This window comes from Natrix helvetica, assembly GCF_964273705.1.
Source record: "Natrix helvetica genome assembly, chromosome: Z".
NCBI classification, from domain to species: Eukaryota; Metazoa; Chordata; class Lepidosauria; order Squamata; family Natricidae; genus Natrix; species Natrix helvetica.
In genome coordinates, this window is record NC_138554.1 from 44,756,862 (window position 1) to 44,773,398 (window position 16,537).

At 38.8% G+C, this 16,537-nt stretch overlaps 1 protein-coding gene across 2 annotated transcripts; it reads right to left on the reverse strand.

The window, feature by feature from the left end:
• Nucleotides 1-3,241: 3,241 nt before the first annotated feature.
• COASY (Coenzyme A synthase) lies at nucleotides 3,242-14,975 on the reverse strand. 2 transcript variants are annotated; one of them, XM_081932098.1, is made up of 10 exons: nucleotides 14,820-14,975; nucleotides 12,401-13,065; nucleotides 11,175-11,389; nucleotides 9,840-9,971; nucleotides 8,886-9,075; nucleotides 7,819-7,883; nucleotides 7,261-7,345; nucleotides 6,545-6,642; nucleotides 3,886-4,032; nucleotides 3,242-3,763 (listed from the first exon to the last, which is right to left on the reverse strand). In XM_081932098.1, the coding sequence occupies exons 2-10, from the start codon at nucleotides 13,062-13,064 to the stop codon at nucleotides 3,707-3,709; spliced, it is 1,653 nt and encodes a 550-aa protein (XP_081788224.1). In that variant the 5' UTR covers nucleotide 13,065; nucleotides 14,820-14,975; the 3' UTR covers nucleotides 3,242-3,706. The 2 variants fall into 2 exon arrangements, with proteins under 2 accessions (XP_081788224.1, XP_081788225.1); XM_081932099.1 differs by lacking the exons at nucleotides 3,242-3,763; nucleotides 7,819-7,883 and having other exon boundaries at nucleotides 3,894-4,032.
• Nucleotides 14,976-16,537: the final 1,562 nt, after the last annotated feature.

Genomic DNA, 16,537 nt, shown 5'->3' on the forward strand with positions numbered 1-16,537 from the left:
GTTTCATTTCAAAAGCTTGAATATTTATTCCAGTAGGCTAAAATTAGTTAATGCAAGCAAGACAAGTAGGAATGGGTGTGTGTGTGAAAGATGCAAGTGTTTCCAAAATGCTTTTAGAAGGAAGGTGTCCTGTCACAATCCCCTTCTTCCTCAACCTTCCTCTTCCATTTACTGAAAAATTGAGTGAATACTTGCTCGGGCTCGCTATGCTCACTCTTATTGCAAAACACTGTCCCCTTTACCCTAAAGGCACTTTTTCAAAAAAAAAAACAATTGAACTTCCTTTGTTTTTCCTTGAAGACGTGTCACTTCTCTTCCAAGAAGCTTTTTCAATTAATGAATTGAACTTGGATGACTGAGAATCTGGACAGACACAGTCCCCTTTATTTAGCATCTCTTCACTCCTATTTGTACTCCAGTATTAAAGAGTCTGTCACTTTTGGGACATCTAATTACATAATAAGTGTGATGTCCTTTCATTGTCTTGGAAATCCTATTGCTTCATAATTACGGTAAAGTGGTTGTTAGAGTGGAAGAGTTAAGTTTCATTGGCTGTTTTGCAATAGGTCTTTTAATGTTGGTAGTGTTTTGTCTATTGTACCACTCAATGGAAAAGGAGTGGAGAAGAAAGATAGATTACAGCAGATCAATATTTAGCTATATAAATAGTGTTCACAAGAACCATTGGTGATTTTCTTGTAGACATTTCCTTACCAAATTAGGGAACATCACTGCAGAGAGAGATTTGATGCCTGGGACCACAAGTTATTTTATTATATGTCAGAGAGTTGGCTTGGGATGACTTCACTAGGATTGGAAAGAATGTGTTTGGCCAAAGTATGCTGTACTAGATCAGTACTACTGTATTCTGAATCTCTGAATCTTTAGAGTTGGAGATGGAACCTAGAATGTATTTGTAGGAATTACATATAAAAACTTATGCATTGCAAAATGTAGAGGGCAAATGTGCTGAGCCATTGTTAGGGCAATGAAAAAATAAGAAAAAGCATCGACTCCATTTTTAAAATATAAGAATACTCAAAGTATGATTAAAAAAAGATGATTCTTAATTTCAGGGAAGGAAATACTTAAAATAAATTAAATACATTTAATAAAATAGGCATTAAATAAATTCAAAAAGAACCAAGGGAGGAGGAAATTCATAGTAGCCAAAATGGAAATAATGGAGATTTTGAGACAAAATAACTAGTAATGCTGCACTTCTTGATTTTATGGGAAAACAAAACTGAGTGTAGTCAAATGCACGCCTTGGATTTCAAGAAAGCAGATTTTAATAAAAGTCATAAACTAAATTCAGGGGAATCTGAAAGGAAAATGAATTAAAATGGGTTAGGAATTACTTTAAAAAATGAAAAATTAGAAATCCAATCACAAACTACCAGTATCCAAAAATGGTAGCAGAAGCCATCATGATTCCACAAAATGTTGAGAAAAAAACTGAAAAGCAGAAAAACACTTATAGCAAGTGGAATGTGAGACAAGCCCTAAGGAAGAGTGGCTGGAGAGTCATCTGTTGGAGATTATCAGTACTTTAGATTTTTGCACCAATTTCACTGGCAAAATCTGTGGGATAATTATTAGGGAAGTGTCTGGTAGCCCTTTTGACAGGTAAATTATAACTGGAATTTTGAGAGCATGCTGTAGCATCTTCATTGAATAGTTGCCAGGAGAGGGCCTTGTAGAGAACTGCCAGACTAGGTGCAAACAACTATGACATAATCAGGCTAAACTGGTGAGGATTACTCCTGACCAAACTCAAGTCTCCAAGATGTTCCTTCCTCACAGTTAATCCTCAAGTGTTCATTTGTCCAGCCAACACTTCCCCCAGGCACAAGTTGACACATACCAGGCATTGGGTGTAGGAATGCCTCTGATGTTCTTGCAAATAAACATGAGAAGCTGGTAGTTTAGAGTATATTATTTTCTTCATTTCTCTTAAATTAAGACTAATAAATATGTAAGCAGGAAATCTGGGCAGCATTGTAGGTGGTGGGGGTATCGGCTGCAGGAATATAATACAATACAATAGTAGAGTTGGAAGGGACCTTGAAGGTCTTCTAGTCCAACCCCCTGCCTAGGCAGGAAACCCTATACGGTTCCAGACAAATGGCTATCCAACATCTTCTTAAAGACTTCCAGTGTTGGGGCATTCACAACTTCTGGAGGCAAGCTGTTCCTATATTCTTAACTAGCAGGCCCCTTGTTTCATAAAGAAAATTATATCATGAATATGAGGTTTGCATCATTGTTAAGCAGGGAAAGAAGTGGCAGTTTGATGTAACAGAGTGTCAAAACTGTCTGAATCAACTTCAAGCCAGATGTATTCAAGGCAAAGAGTACATGAACAAAATACTTCATGATATTGCAATGGGAAAATGCTCCTAATTCTCTGCATCATGTGGCTCTCCTTCCAGAATCAAATTGATGTCCCACTGCCACCAAATATGAAATATTCAAGGCCTCAGATCTCTGGAACATTAAGCTACAAGATTGGTATAAATGCTTATTTGGGAAGTAATTAACCTACTATGAAAATTATTCTTCCTCATCCATAGGTTGTACCACTATAGTATAGATACGCCTGGCACATCACCCTCCCTTTCACTCCTTTGGGGGGGGGGGTATATTTATATATAAAATGTGATCTAATTTAATTCTTAATGGACTCTCCCTGCCACCCATCTGAAAGTGTATGCATTTGTTGGATGAAAGAAGGTTACAAACTTTGACTCATAGTCCATGAAGCCATATAGTCTGAATGATGAAAGCCAGTGAAATTAAATTAGCTTCAAATGAATATAAATAAGATGGTGAGACATGTTGGACTTGCATTATAAGCTGAAATATAAATAAAATGCATGCCATACCTTCAACTAAAATGATGAGAAATGTAATTGACATATTTAAAGTGATTTTTCAAAACACCATGATTTTTTTAAAAATACTGATTTGTGAAGGGACTTTGAAAAGCAATGGCATCTTATTTTGCTGCGATTTTAAGGTACATTATACTGCTTGGTTAAAAACCTGCCATTTTTTTTTCTATTTATCTTTTTTAGAGATAAAAATTTAAATTAGGCAATAAAATTGAAAGCAAATTCAAATCAGAGAAATTGGTTAAACTATTTGTAATCTTGATGTCCCAGAGAAGACTGAGTAGGAAACTCACCCACTATTGAATCAGCAAAGTTCTCATTAGTAACACACAACCACACAAAGCCAATATATTTGCTCTCTTTATATGTAACTTTTGCATAAAGGATATCAAGTACAAAACAGTGGAGCCTAAACAGAGCACTTATGTCATGCCTATGTAACACTGAATGTTCTTCTTTTGTTAGTAGCATTAATAAAAATGCTTCCATCAAAAACATGTAACATCAGTGGCTTCACATAGCAGTGTCTTTTCTTCTTCCTGCTCAGCAGGTACCCCAACTGAATAAAAAAAAAAATCAAACCCTATGATATACAAAAGTTACTTCATGCTTCTCCCTGAACCTTATTCAAGAGGAAAAAAGGTCAAAGGGAAATATCACCCCCCACAACACCAAGTGTTTGGAATTCTGCTTCCTTTATCTCTACCCTCAACTTCTGCCCTCGTTAGAATGAGTACTCCTGATGGGTGCACATTTTTCCATACTGGCAGCACTGAGAGGGCAGAATGAAGAGGTGATCGCATCTCAGTTCATGAGTCTGTTTCAGGTTTGATGCGTTTCTGAAGCAGGGCCCAAGCTTTGTCCACCTGTAAAAACAGACAAAGAATTATTTAACAAGCCTATTGGAAATGACCTTCCAAAGAAATCCCATTTAATAGACCCAGTAAGATACTGCCTTACTCATTTGCAGCTATTATATTTTTCTTACCATTTCATGTGTAATTTCTGGCTCCCACAATGTGCAAAGGACCACATGTGACTGCTTCACACGCTGGCTGTTAGGTATTTGGCTCTGTACTCGCAGTTTGGCAGCCTCTGCACTTAGGCCATCTCTCTCTATGATGCGTTTTATGGCCTTGAAAGAAACAGAGACAGAGAAGAGGTAAAGAGCAGGAATGTCCCTTTCTTAAATGATGCCTTCTAGCGCGGCCTAGGAAGCATGACTTTTCTGTGGCAGCCCCTGCCTTGTCCTTTCCCTTGAGATCCAGCAGGCCCACCCTAAATCTTCTGGAAAGTCATAAGGAGCTGGCTTTCCCTCCCATGCCTGGATGGTAAAATTGGAACCTCAGGATTGTACAGATGAATGGGTGTAATTAATGAAGAATAGGGATCCCTATTTTTTCTTTTTCTTTTTTGTAATGTTGCTATTTCTTGTTTTTTATTACTGCTGTGTGCCATAAGATGGGTAGCTATATAAATCTTTTAAGTAATTTTTTTTTAAATAAAGTGCTTATTTAAAAAGATAATCTTTACTGGGATCATATAAGGTGTCCAGATTTAAAAACTACCAATAAGGAGAGAACGAGTTAAAGTTGCACAATTTAGAATACTGTTCAGTGTTCAGAAACCTGCTACATATTCCGCTGTCATAATTTACTTTCTGAGGTTAGCAAGAGCAGAGCAAGGATTCTGATGACTGCACATCAGATGATGTGGGAGAAGGTGACCCTGCAAATTGATTAGTTACAATCTACAAAACCCTCAGATCGTATTTGTTCCTCTTTCTCTTCAGCAGAGAACATATTTTTAACCGCCTTATCTGTATTCCTTAGCATTGAATAGGTAGCAAATAAATGTGTACTTTAAGAACAGATGCAGAAGGCAGCTTAGCTACTTCTGCATCAGGAAACACAGCTAAGAAGTAAAGACAGACCAGACTGAAAGATTGGTCCACTCTTCTCTTCCTGCAATTACTAATGAGATGTTAAATTATATAAGCGAGACATGAAAACCATAGCTATTCTATTATTCTGTTCGCTTCCCACACAACAACTGAAACGGTGATGTCTTCCACATCCAAGACTGCCATTACTCTTTGGGTCCTCATGAGCTATGGAGCTTGGAAGTTAAGCTTATTAACCTTCAAGTCAGTAGCAGCTCTAGAGGAAATGTTGTGAGAAAGCGTAGCTTCTCATTGGTGAAAACTCCTTCCCCTTGGGATTTCCCCCACCTGCCAAGGGATAACAAGCTTCGGCTTCTCCTATCCCCCTCTCCAGAAGAGTAGTCATTTCCTTTTTTCATCATTGGGAAAGTACGGAGAAAGGGTAAGGAGTGGGGTATTAGCAGCAGTATAAATGTTCCAGCTACCACAGAAGGAACATGATACTCATCCCTTCCTCATCCACTGGGTTTTAGGGTGTAGCCATAAGGGTAGCTGAATAGCAGGAGGAAAGTGGGTTGAGATTCTGATTCTGCACACACATCTGAGACAGAAACTAACATTTTGCAAAGCTATCAAAACGAGTACATTCTTATTCTCCATTGATGTGTTTTATCTCCTTTTAAAATTGTTCAAAAGTGTAGCTACTGCTATTCTTATGCTCATGATTCTACAGCATAATTATGACGAAGGTAAAAAGGAACCGCCATAACTCTACCTTGAATCTTCCAACTGGATTCAATGGATGTTTCCACTTTCTAGTGTTAATTTATATTTAATTGGGTAACTTTATAGGGCTGTTGTGAAATGACCTTTTCAAATTCACCAGCGCATTTAAAACCTTCTTATATCACATCCGCACAACACATTAGTTAAATATTAAACCTTAAAGAAGTCATTTTTTTGCCTCATTGGAAAATCTTGTGCCAGAGAATTCTGAAATATCCTTGAATTTTGAAATTTTTACTATAGTGAGCCTTTGGAAGAGGTATAACAGAAATGCAATTAAATAAATGAAAACTAAACTATGATGTGAAAAATTGCTGTCTTTGGATGCTATTGCCAAATGTAGAATGTCCTCATAACGATATATGAGATATCCTCGTATATATTCTTAAGTATATATACATTATTTTTAAATGTATTTTTTAAATGAGGTTTTTGCTAAGGAACCATTTTAGATGATGAGCGTTAACTATAGTGATATTAATTTCTTTATGTGATACTGCTATGTGAGTTGTTTTTATCACTCTTGCTTTTGTATTTTTTTAATTCTGGTTATTTCATCTTTATTGTGATTTATTAATTTTGTGATACAAGTTTTTTGCATTTTTTAAAATCTATTTATCTACCTTACCTTTCATTGCACAGATTCTCACTGAAAGCTACGTTACAGTTTTCAGAATGTATGCGTCAAATATCCATACACAGAAGACAAATGTCCATGTATGATCATTATTTAGAATGACTGATGGCATATTCACCATTTGCTTGATAACTGTAACAGCAGAGCATTGGAGTTTTTTTTTAAACAACTACTGAATAGCTTTATGATGGCCAAAATAAAATCCAAAATACCTGCCTGCTCCAATTTAAATCTAGCTACTTTGCACCAGCTGTTCTTTCAGGCAAACATGACAAATGCCATCTACCAAAAAGGAAGAGAGAGATTTTGATTGCAAGAATTTTACAACCCAGAAGATCTTACCTCATTTTCAGGAATGATGACTGTCCAGACCTCATGAACCATTTCTGACCAGCCGGCTTCCAGCAACATAGCTGCATCCAGCACACACACAGCCTTTCCTGCAGACCAGAAATTTGAAGGGTGAACAGTTTCTGTCAAGAGAAGGGGCTGCAGCCTGCTTTAACTTCATTTCCAAATAAATCAGGTATCATAGCTCATTATGACCCTTCTCTCATACTGGAGAATAAACAAAGGTATTGATAAATTTATAAACTTATCCAAATGTAAAATTCTGATTTGTTGCTTTCAAGCAAGCCATGATGTCAAAGTGACAGGTCATATTCTTCTGCAAATTGTTCAGAAAATATTTGAGACTGAGGGAACCAGGGGTTCAAATGACTATATAAATAATAACTGCTGCATCACAGGCTAACTCTAACTCTAATGTAACTAAGCTCAGATAAAACACACGTTACTCCCAATGTTAGGATGGAATCAGATGGCCTGCAAATGAAATGAAATGAATTTATCTCAGTTTTCTTATGTTATACAGTGAAAGATCCTCATGCTGGGACCACATGACAGTCCGTCATAAGTAAAGTCACGACGACTCTGTTTAGGCGAGTTCTCCTGGCACGGCTCTTACAGATTACCTGCTTATCTTTCTGAAAAAGAAGTTCTTGCACCTATGTAACTTATTCACAAGTCTTGTCAGGATCCCCAAAAGACCTTCTCACCCTGCTTGGCTGCCTCTTCTATCTTTTCTTTTGCTATTCGAGCCATCACTGGCCACATGATATTGTTCAGTTGCTTCATCTGTTCCTGTAAGAGGGAACAAAGAAAGCCAACATGAGAAATTTAAGGTGACCTGCTGCTGCCAGTGAAAACAAAGCCAAACCCTGGGGATTGCCAAGGTGCAGTACCAATCCAAGAGGTATGGTATGCAAATCAGAATTGGGTCAAGACATGCACTAATATACAGGCGGCTATCCCAGCATCAGCAGTTCTGAAAGTTTAATTTTTCCCAGTCTCAAGACCACTTTGTATTTAGTATACAGGGAGAGGTTCTCCCTGTGTGTACTGTGCTCACGTAACACCTTTCACCCACAAATGGAAAAAAACAAAAAAAAAACACCTTGCTGTGGAAAGATGTGAAAGGGCAGAGTTAATAAGGTGGAATAGAGAGGCATTCTGATGTCAGTGAATCAAAGGGTAAACCAAATATGCTGAACTGGAAAGGAAGGAATGTCAATACTGAAATTCAGTTTTTACCCCAAACTGAGGCAGCTTTTTACCTGGTCTCCAAATACTTTGGCTCCCAACAATTTTCTGTTGATGGTTCCATCTTCTTTCAAAATATCTGTAAAGATGAGTTGGATTCGCCAAACACACACCAGAAAGAAATCTTGTGCAGCTTCCCCTTATTTGTGTTAAGAGACCCTCAAAAGTCAAATCCCTTTCAGAATTCACAGGTGAGTCTCCCATCTCCATTCCTAATTCTTAGGGTAATTAACTGGTTTTCACTGCCATGTTTGAAACACAAGATTTGCCAAACTGTGATAATTTCATTCATGATTCAAAACATTGGAGAAAAGTACAAAAGGATAATAAGGTAATATTTTTCCCCCAGGAAAAAAAATAAAATAAAAAAAGAATACTTCAAAACCTTATGGTAGTTTCCTGAAGCTTTTCCTAATCTGGGGATACAAAAACTGGTGGTATAAGAGTCACTTAGGTGAGATGAGCAATGTACAAATGTGATGAATAACTAAATGAATAATAAACCCTAGAATTTCAAATTCTTCTAGAGAGCAATAGATTTGGAAAGTGACCTTATTGGATGGCTGCCCAGGACCATTTTAACATATGAATGCAAATGAAAATAACCTCTGCAGAGTTGTGGAGAAATGCTTACAATATAAGAACCAGCTACAGTGGTAAGTAATAATGTTATTTTTCCTGGAGTCTAGCCTCCAATGTCACCTAGCTTCACTTTGCCAAATAATATTTTCACCTAGATTAAGTGGAAATTCAATATACATAGTATGTTATATAACAGTTTCACCACCTGCTTTTTACCCCCGTTTTTCTCCTTCCATATCTATTTTTCCAATGATGGGCCAAACTACTCTGATATCAATGCATGTTTATCAATGTTGAGGACAAATACAATTTTGGCAAGAAAACAGGGAGAATAAATTTGGAAAGTGGGAGAATGCATTGCTTTAAGTCAAAAAAGCAGATTGGCAGAGGATCAGAGAGAAGAAAAAACAAATTGAGGCAGAACCTTTGCTATCCCTTCCATTGCAGTTTTCTGGGTGAACAGAGTTAAAATATGGCTTCCCCCAAAAGTCAATCGTACCTCGTCCAAATGCTTCTATCACCTGCTGGTATACAGGACCACCTGGTGTGTAAATGTTGTGTCCCAGTTTGTCCATATCCAAATGGAAGGCACCAAGTTGAAGCAAATACTGGCCAATAGAACTTTTGCCACTACCAGATCCACCTGTTAGCCCTATTATGTAGGGGCTGGAAGGAAGTGATGGATTTTTCTGAAGAGAAAAGATTGGTTTTATTAAGGGAACTGTATATATTCTCTTTCATTTGTATTATTGCTTGACATTGCAAAAATACAACTATAATTTTTTCCACTGGCTCTTTTCATAGCAGCACTGTTTTGGTGAACAAACATTCACTACATGCAGTCATGTTACATTTGTGTAGAGCTACATTCATAGTCCTGCACACTGTTCCCTGTAGAGTGTACTCTCCATTCAGAGAACTTGGCCTTTTCTCTCATGGTCTTTGCTTTCTTGAATATCCCAATGGCTGCTCCTAGTGACTTTGCATCCTTCTCCCCACCCTTCCAGTCTGTGGTGAAGTAGGAACATTAGCCTCATTCGAATAAGCCACAGCTCCGGACTGTAAGTATCTGAACACTCAGTGCTTGCTAATAGCAAAGGCTGCTCTGAAAAAAGGAGAGAGGGAAGGGAAGAAAAAGGTGAAGGGACATGGTAGAGACTAGAGGAAGGTGAAGAGTAGCTATGTTTCTCATACTGGAAAGCCTTACTTTGAAGAAAGGAAGAAGCCAGAGACAACCCAGTTAAAAAAAATTGCTCACAGTCAAGACTGGAAGGCTTGTTCAGACTATTGTTTGACCTATCTTTTCTCCTTTAGAAAATGCAGCAACAAAGGTGGCAATACATGCTTATTTGGGAATAGTTCCCTTTCAACTCAAAGGGCCTTACTACCAAATAAACACATAATTGTACCCTCACCCTCCCATACAACTCAAAAGCTAAAACAAATTACTTACCTGAGGTGCACACAACAAAGTTCCAAGAAGTCTGTAGCGCAAGCTAGAAGAACTGATCTTTTCTTCCTCATTTCTGGCATGTTGAGGGTCAACAGCCAGATTGATCTTGTGGAGAGCCAGTTGAGAAAGGTTCTGTAAGACATTTGTTAAGAGACAAGTTGCCTTTCCATACTACACCAGAGTCTGGCAATGAATATCCATTATTCTACCACTACAGGCAGCCCTCTCTTAATGTTTGATTATTTAGTGGCCATTTGAAATTATGACAGACATTCCCCTCCAAAAAGGTACTTACGACCTGGTTCTGGGATTCCTACAGTCATGCCCCCCCCCCCCCCAGTCACATTTGCTATGCAATTCCAAAGGAAAGGCCATGAGCCCAGAATCTAGCTGCCACAGTAGTTGCTTGAATTGATAGATTTTAAACAAATTTTTAAAAAGTGGATGGATGATTATGGATGATTACAGTGGGCACAGAGATTACTATTAAGCCCTTTGTTAAATGTAAGAATTGAGAATGTCATCCATACTCACAAAAGAATGCAGAAGAAGTCTTGTCTAGTGGAGGTCGGTGGAAATGAATCATGCTCTATACTGAAGAAACATTTCTCTACCTATTTTGTCCTTGGATTAAAATTCTAAATATCACAGTTTAAGTAAACAATGGGCCATGCAAATTTTTGAAAGGTATTTTATTCTACAGAGGTCCAAAGAAAGCAATCCCTTCAAGTTGTTTGAGGAAGCAATGTGAGCCCTTACAATTCCTGGATTTTCTGTCAGTGAATGACCTCAGAATAATAATCAAAATAAACCCCATTAAGATGATCACCGTTAAATCTGAATATGTCTTATTTGAATTAGTTTGCTATTTATGTAATTGTATAAACAGCATAATCTGTGGTAAAACTTCAACCAATATTTGAATGTCCTTAAACCCTCTAATTAGCATATACTAGTCCTTTAAATAGGAGTGGAGTCCAAATTTAAAAAAAAACTGTTTCTGTATTAAGCTAAAGTGAGATTTCAATGTAATTTAAACTCTTACTAAATAGAATACAAAACTGGGATCTCCAAACATAGAGCCAAACTCTAAACTCTATTTAACTATCAAAGTTCTGTCTAAACAAAATATTTTTGCCCTGCAGGCAGAACAACACAGACTGCTCTCTCTTGGCAGAAAATTCCAGAATTTGGGACCAGTGCCCAAGTACTTCTGCTAGTGATGGGGCTGAGGAAGAACTGTGTTCTGAAGACCTTGAGTTCTGGCAGATCTTAGATGGCAGATGGTTTTTCAGTTTGTACCCAATAGTGGCAAAAAGATTCCTACATACTTACATTTTCTGCCCTCCTTTTGTTGACGGAAAGACCACCCTTGAATGTTTCCTCACTGACTACAATGCACTTCAGGTTTGCATCAGTGATTGATGGACCAAAGGGATCATATAGAGGATTAATGTCAAATAGTAGGGAAGGCTTGACATCTACGAGGAACTCAATAAGTTCATCCAGACGTTGTTCAAAAGGTAGGATCAGCTCCTTTAATAACTTATCTGTTGAGGGAGAAAATAAGAGGAAAATGTAGTAAAGCACAGCTTATGCTTCCTCAGTCTCTTCAGGTGTTGTCCCAATATGAGACAAGTTCATAGTGCTACAAAGTTGTGATTTTCTTACCTTGGAACCAAGAGAATGTCATATTGAGAAAAGGCAACAGGTGCTGCATATATAATTGCCATAAGTTTGTGATAGGCATAGTTTCCTTACCACTGGCCTACCAAGCTAGTCAAGTACAAATTGAAGCTAACTTATATTTACTTACTGCATTTAGAGTTCTCTCATCACAATTGCTCAGGGCTAGAAATAATTTCCTGTATATTTTCCTTAAAAAACAAAAGGCAGTAAATGAAATGGTATAAAGTTATGGTGGAATTAAGGGAGGGTGTAAGAATAAAAAGCTATTGATAAGAGCAATGTAAACAATGTTTAGCTGTGGTGCCTATTCTTATATCTTTAATTATTTGACTTACTATTTCTTATTCCTTTGCTAAACTTTGCATAATATCGCTTAATCCAAAAAGGCAAAGTGTGTATCTATATATCTATCTATCCATCCACACATCCAAGGATTGAAAAAACCCAGTTGTTTTATCATTGATAAAAGCTGTAGAAGGCTTAACTCATCTCAGCCATACTCATTAGCTCTTCAAAATACAAAAACAGATCCATTTAAATTAGCTTCCACTACCAAATATAGATGTTAGATCTGGTATTATACTTAATAAACAAGGCAAACTGCCATAATGGGGAACAATACATTTTTAAGTTTTGCAAATATACTTGGCTAATACTTCCAGTAAAAAAAGAAAATTATATGAAATTCTAAATATTAACATCACATGTCTAAGCAACAACTTATCCTCTACATTGTCAGTCCTGATTCCAGTTACAGCATTCAATCATTGTATAAAAAAAAAATCTGGACTATGTTAAAAGTTCCCCAAATATTTCTAATTTCTCTAAATGGTTTTGGAGGAGAAAAACATATATGGTTCAAAGAAACCCACTTTCCAAAAGATCTTTGTCAGAGACACCAATGAGGAGCCGATTTTCTGCCAGCAGACAGCTCACACTCAGAAGGATCTTGTGACCATTGTGAAGTCTATCAAAAGTGCCTCCCACAACTACATCAGAGAAACTTTGCAGTGGCTTTATTTTCTCAGTCTCCTCTTGTGGGGGCAGTTCTCCATTATCATCTTGTAAGTCATAGTCAGGATACAGTAAAACAGACCTCAGTTTAGGGCAACAGTTGTAACAACTGATGGCATAACGTTCTAGGCGTTGTTTGATAGGATTTGATTGCACTCCATCTGCACTTTCATAGTCTGTGAGCACCACCTCAGGTGGCTGGGAAAGATTCTGTACAAATCGTAGGGATGGAGGGTTAGCTCCTTGATTGAGAAGGTTGGAGAGCAATATTCGGACATCAAGATGACGATGGATGTCAGCATCAGCATACAGCCTGCTGATAAGGTTGTGTACTTCCGATGTGGCAGGAACATAGGCAAAACGGGGCTGTGAAGCACCCGAAAGGCTGAGTCCTGGCTGCAGTTGAATATATAAGGTTTCTTGTACCAAACGGGCAGCTGAAGCAAGAATGGGCATCAAACGTAGAGAAAGTGCCGACAGTGGGGATGTCAGAACAAGTAGACCGGTACGGAAAATCGACATGCTGTCCAGGAGAACCATTCAGAAAGATACATGCAAAAAAAAAAAAAAAAAAGTCAAGGTAAGTCAAAGGGGCTTTAACCTATAAAAAAATAATGACCAAATATTTTATGTATTAGCACCTTGTTTAAAATGACAAGCCCCTATTGTAAACTCCAGAAAAAAAATCCCCCTTTACTGTAAAGTAGAAAATCCATATTTAAAATCCTTAATTGACTGTACTATACATTAGCATTGGACAAGATATTATCTTGCAACCTAACCTTGGTAAGATTGCTATGAAACCGCAGTATATTTGAACTTGCTGGAGGAAGTGTAACAACAGAGAAAGTGTCCATAAACAGCAGTGTTGCCCATTTTTGCATATAATCTATGTGTATATTTGTATTTCTTGGGAAAAAGTAGACTTCAACACTTTTGAAGATAAGCTAAATCTACTTTGGATTTCCAAAAGAAAACATGTACTTCAGGTAATAATATTAATACTGCATAGGAATTATATTTTTACTTTTATTATATTTCTGTATTAGTTACTATTTTGAGCTGCTCTTTAAGAAGTCAAACAACTTTTCCTTCTTGCTAATTTTTTCCCCTCACATGAAGGATATGTAGCACCTGAAGTTCAGAAACAACAGTTGACCCTAATTTACTCAAAAGATTGTATAACACAAGAGAATGGAGATTTGAACCATCGTTTTTAATATATATCTATTTATTGCTTTAATAAATAATTCAAGGCTTAAAACATTTCAAACACACCTTCCTCCTCCTATATTTCCCCATAACAACAACCCTGTGAGGTGAGTTGGGTAAGAGAGAGTGATTGGCCCAAGATCATTCAGCAGGCATTTCGTGGATAAGGCAGGACTAGAACTCACCTGACCAAACTGGTTCTCTAAAATAAATACATAAATAAATAAAGGAGGGGGGGAGGAGAGGGAAAGAAAGACTCCAGGCTTTATCTGAAATTAGCTCCGTATTCTGCATCTACTTGGTTCCCCCTGAACCAGCGCGCCTAACATCCCTCTCCTATTGTCCCCCTTTATTTGTATCTATTTCCTGGGTTCTTATTCATGTTTATTCTTATTCCTGTTACCTTGTGCATGAGTGACAAACTAAATAAATAAATAAGTAAAATAAACCACAATCCATATCCAGAAAGGCTTATATGTGTAGCCTAAGACTATCCACTTCTTTTAAGGTCAGTATTATAAACCAGCTTTCGCAGCTGAGTTTTGGACTCTGGCTTCTTAAAGGGAAGCACTAAAAGTCAGAAGCCACATTTAAATTTAAACTTAAACATCCTGCGGCTTCTAAATTCCTGCCGCTCTCATACATGGAAAGATACAGAAATCCCAAGGCTGCTGGGTTATTAGGAGCACGGACGTTGCCTCGCCACGTAACACCCACTTTCTTCAGCCTCCCATCTTCCCCCGTTATATCACCATAGCGCTTGTTTTACTTTGGATATTTGCATTTTCCTGCTTTTTTGTTTTTAAGTGCAACAAAAAGCTCCGGGCTTGTTGAGAGAGGTGGGAGAATAAGCCACGTTTGCTCATTCCTCCCGTTAAGGAGACCTGCGACAAACTGCCAATTAAGCCAGGTTCCGTCGCTGGGAAAGAAGACGCGAAATGAGGGCATTCCTCACTCCCGCAGCCACAAAAAACAACCCCCACCAGAGAGACCGGGAGCATGTCTTCCCCGCCCCCACTCCCAAGTAGCACCCCCAAAAAACGACCCCCCTCCCCGCTTACTCACCTGATAGGCAACCTCAGCGAAGTCAATACCCGACCCGGAAGTGTCTCTGCACAAACTGGAAGCGATCCTCGTCGCTAGAAGGAAAATATTTATAGCCCCTGAGTGGAAAATTAAGCCCAGACGGGGGGGAAATATTTAAAGGTCGAGGATCCCTTTGCCTCATATCGATGGAGATGACGGAGGAAGGAAGCGTGTGTGTGTGTGTGTCTGTGTGTGTTGCTGGCGTTTGGACCCTGTGGGCTCGTCGTCCAGACTGCGGGGGTTCCCAACCTTGGCAACTTTAAACCTGGCGGACTTCAACTCCCAGAATTCCCCAGCCAGCAACGGTATCTATAACAACGCTGGCTGGGGAATTCTGGGAGTTGAAGTCAGGCTTAAAGTTGCCAAGGTTGGAGACCCCTGGTCCAGAGAAGGCCCAAATTCCAAGCCAGTTCCAGTTCTCATTCGTGTTGTTAATGCACAAACTATGTTTTGGCAAAGGGGGTCATAATGTTTGAAAGAAGCCCTCTTCCTTGCATGCCTTTCCAGCTGTGTCCATTCCTGGATTCTTCATCCTGGTCAATCACATGTGTCCCCCCCCTCCTGTGACCACAATATTGCCAGGTGCTTTATATACGGGCCACCCTTGAAACTATCCAGAACAGGGGTCTCCAACCTTGGCAACTTTTAAGTCTGACAGACTTCAACTCCCAGAATTCCCCAAAAAAGCAAGCTGTCGAATTCTGGGAGTTGAAGTCCACCAGGCTTAAAGTTGCCAAGGTTGGAGACCCGTGGTGAGCCTAGTTCCATTTCTCACACTGTTGTTAATGCACAAACTATGTTTTGGCAAGTGGGGTCATCAGTGGTGTTTTAACCATTAAGCAGACTAAGAACATGCTTAGGGCACCAGCCCCAAGGGGGCACCACAAAGTTAAGGAAAAAACAACTCCAATTAAGACTTGTACATTATGTACAAAGGAGGGGGGCACCAAGATTTGTCAGTGTTTAGGGCACCAGTGAGCAGCCACTGGGGGGTCATAATATTTGAATGAAACCCTCTTTCTTTCATGCCTTTCCAGTTGTATCCCTTCCTGGATTGGAATTACCTCATCATGGTCGATCACACCTTGCTCCCCCTCCCGTGACCACAGTATTGCCAGGTGCTCTATATGCACGGCCACCCTTGAAAAACTATCCAGAACAGGAGTCTCCAACCTTGGCAACTTTAAGCCTGGTGGACTTCAACTCCCAGAATTCCCCAGCAAAGCAAAACTAGGAATTCTGGGAGTTGAAGTCTTTCCTGGCTTAAAATTGCCAAGGTTGGAGACCCCTGATCCAGAACAAGTATTTCTCAACCTTGAAGATGTGTGGACTTCCCAGAATTCTGGATCTTCCAGAATTTCTCGGCGAGCGAGCTAAGGGGGAGGATTCTGGGAGTTGAAGTCCATGTATCTTAAGAGAGGCTGAAATTGAGAAACAAGATTCAGAAGTTTTGATTGGTTCATAATGCAGCAGAACAGCAGGTAATTATGGGGTTTGCCCTGATACACCTGTTAAGATCTATTCTAGATCTTCTCCCATGCATTAGGCGTTGGTTGATCAGGAGTCCTCCCTTGAGGATCTTTGGTTGTGTGCTTGGTTGCCATTTTACATTTATATATTGTCTATTTGTTAAGTGTTTTTTTTTTCCTTATTGTGTGTTTGTGCTGTATGCTTTCCAGTCACACATTCATGCTGGA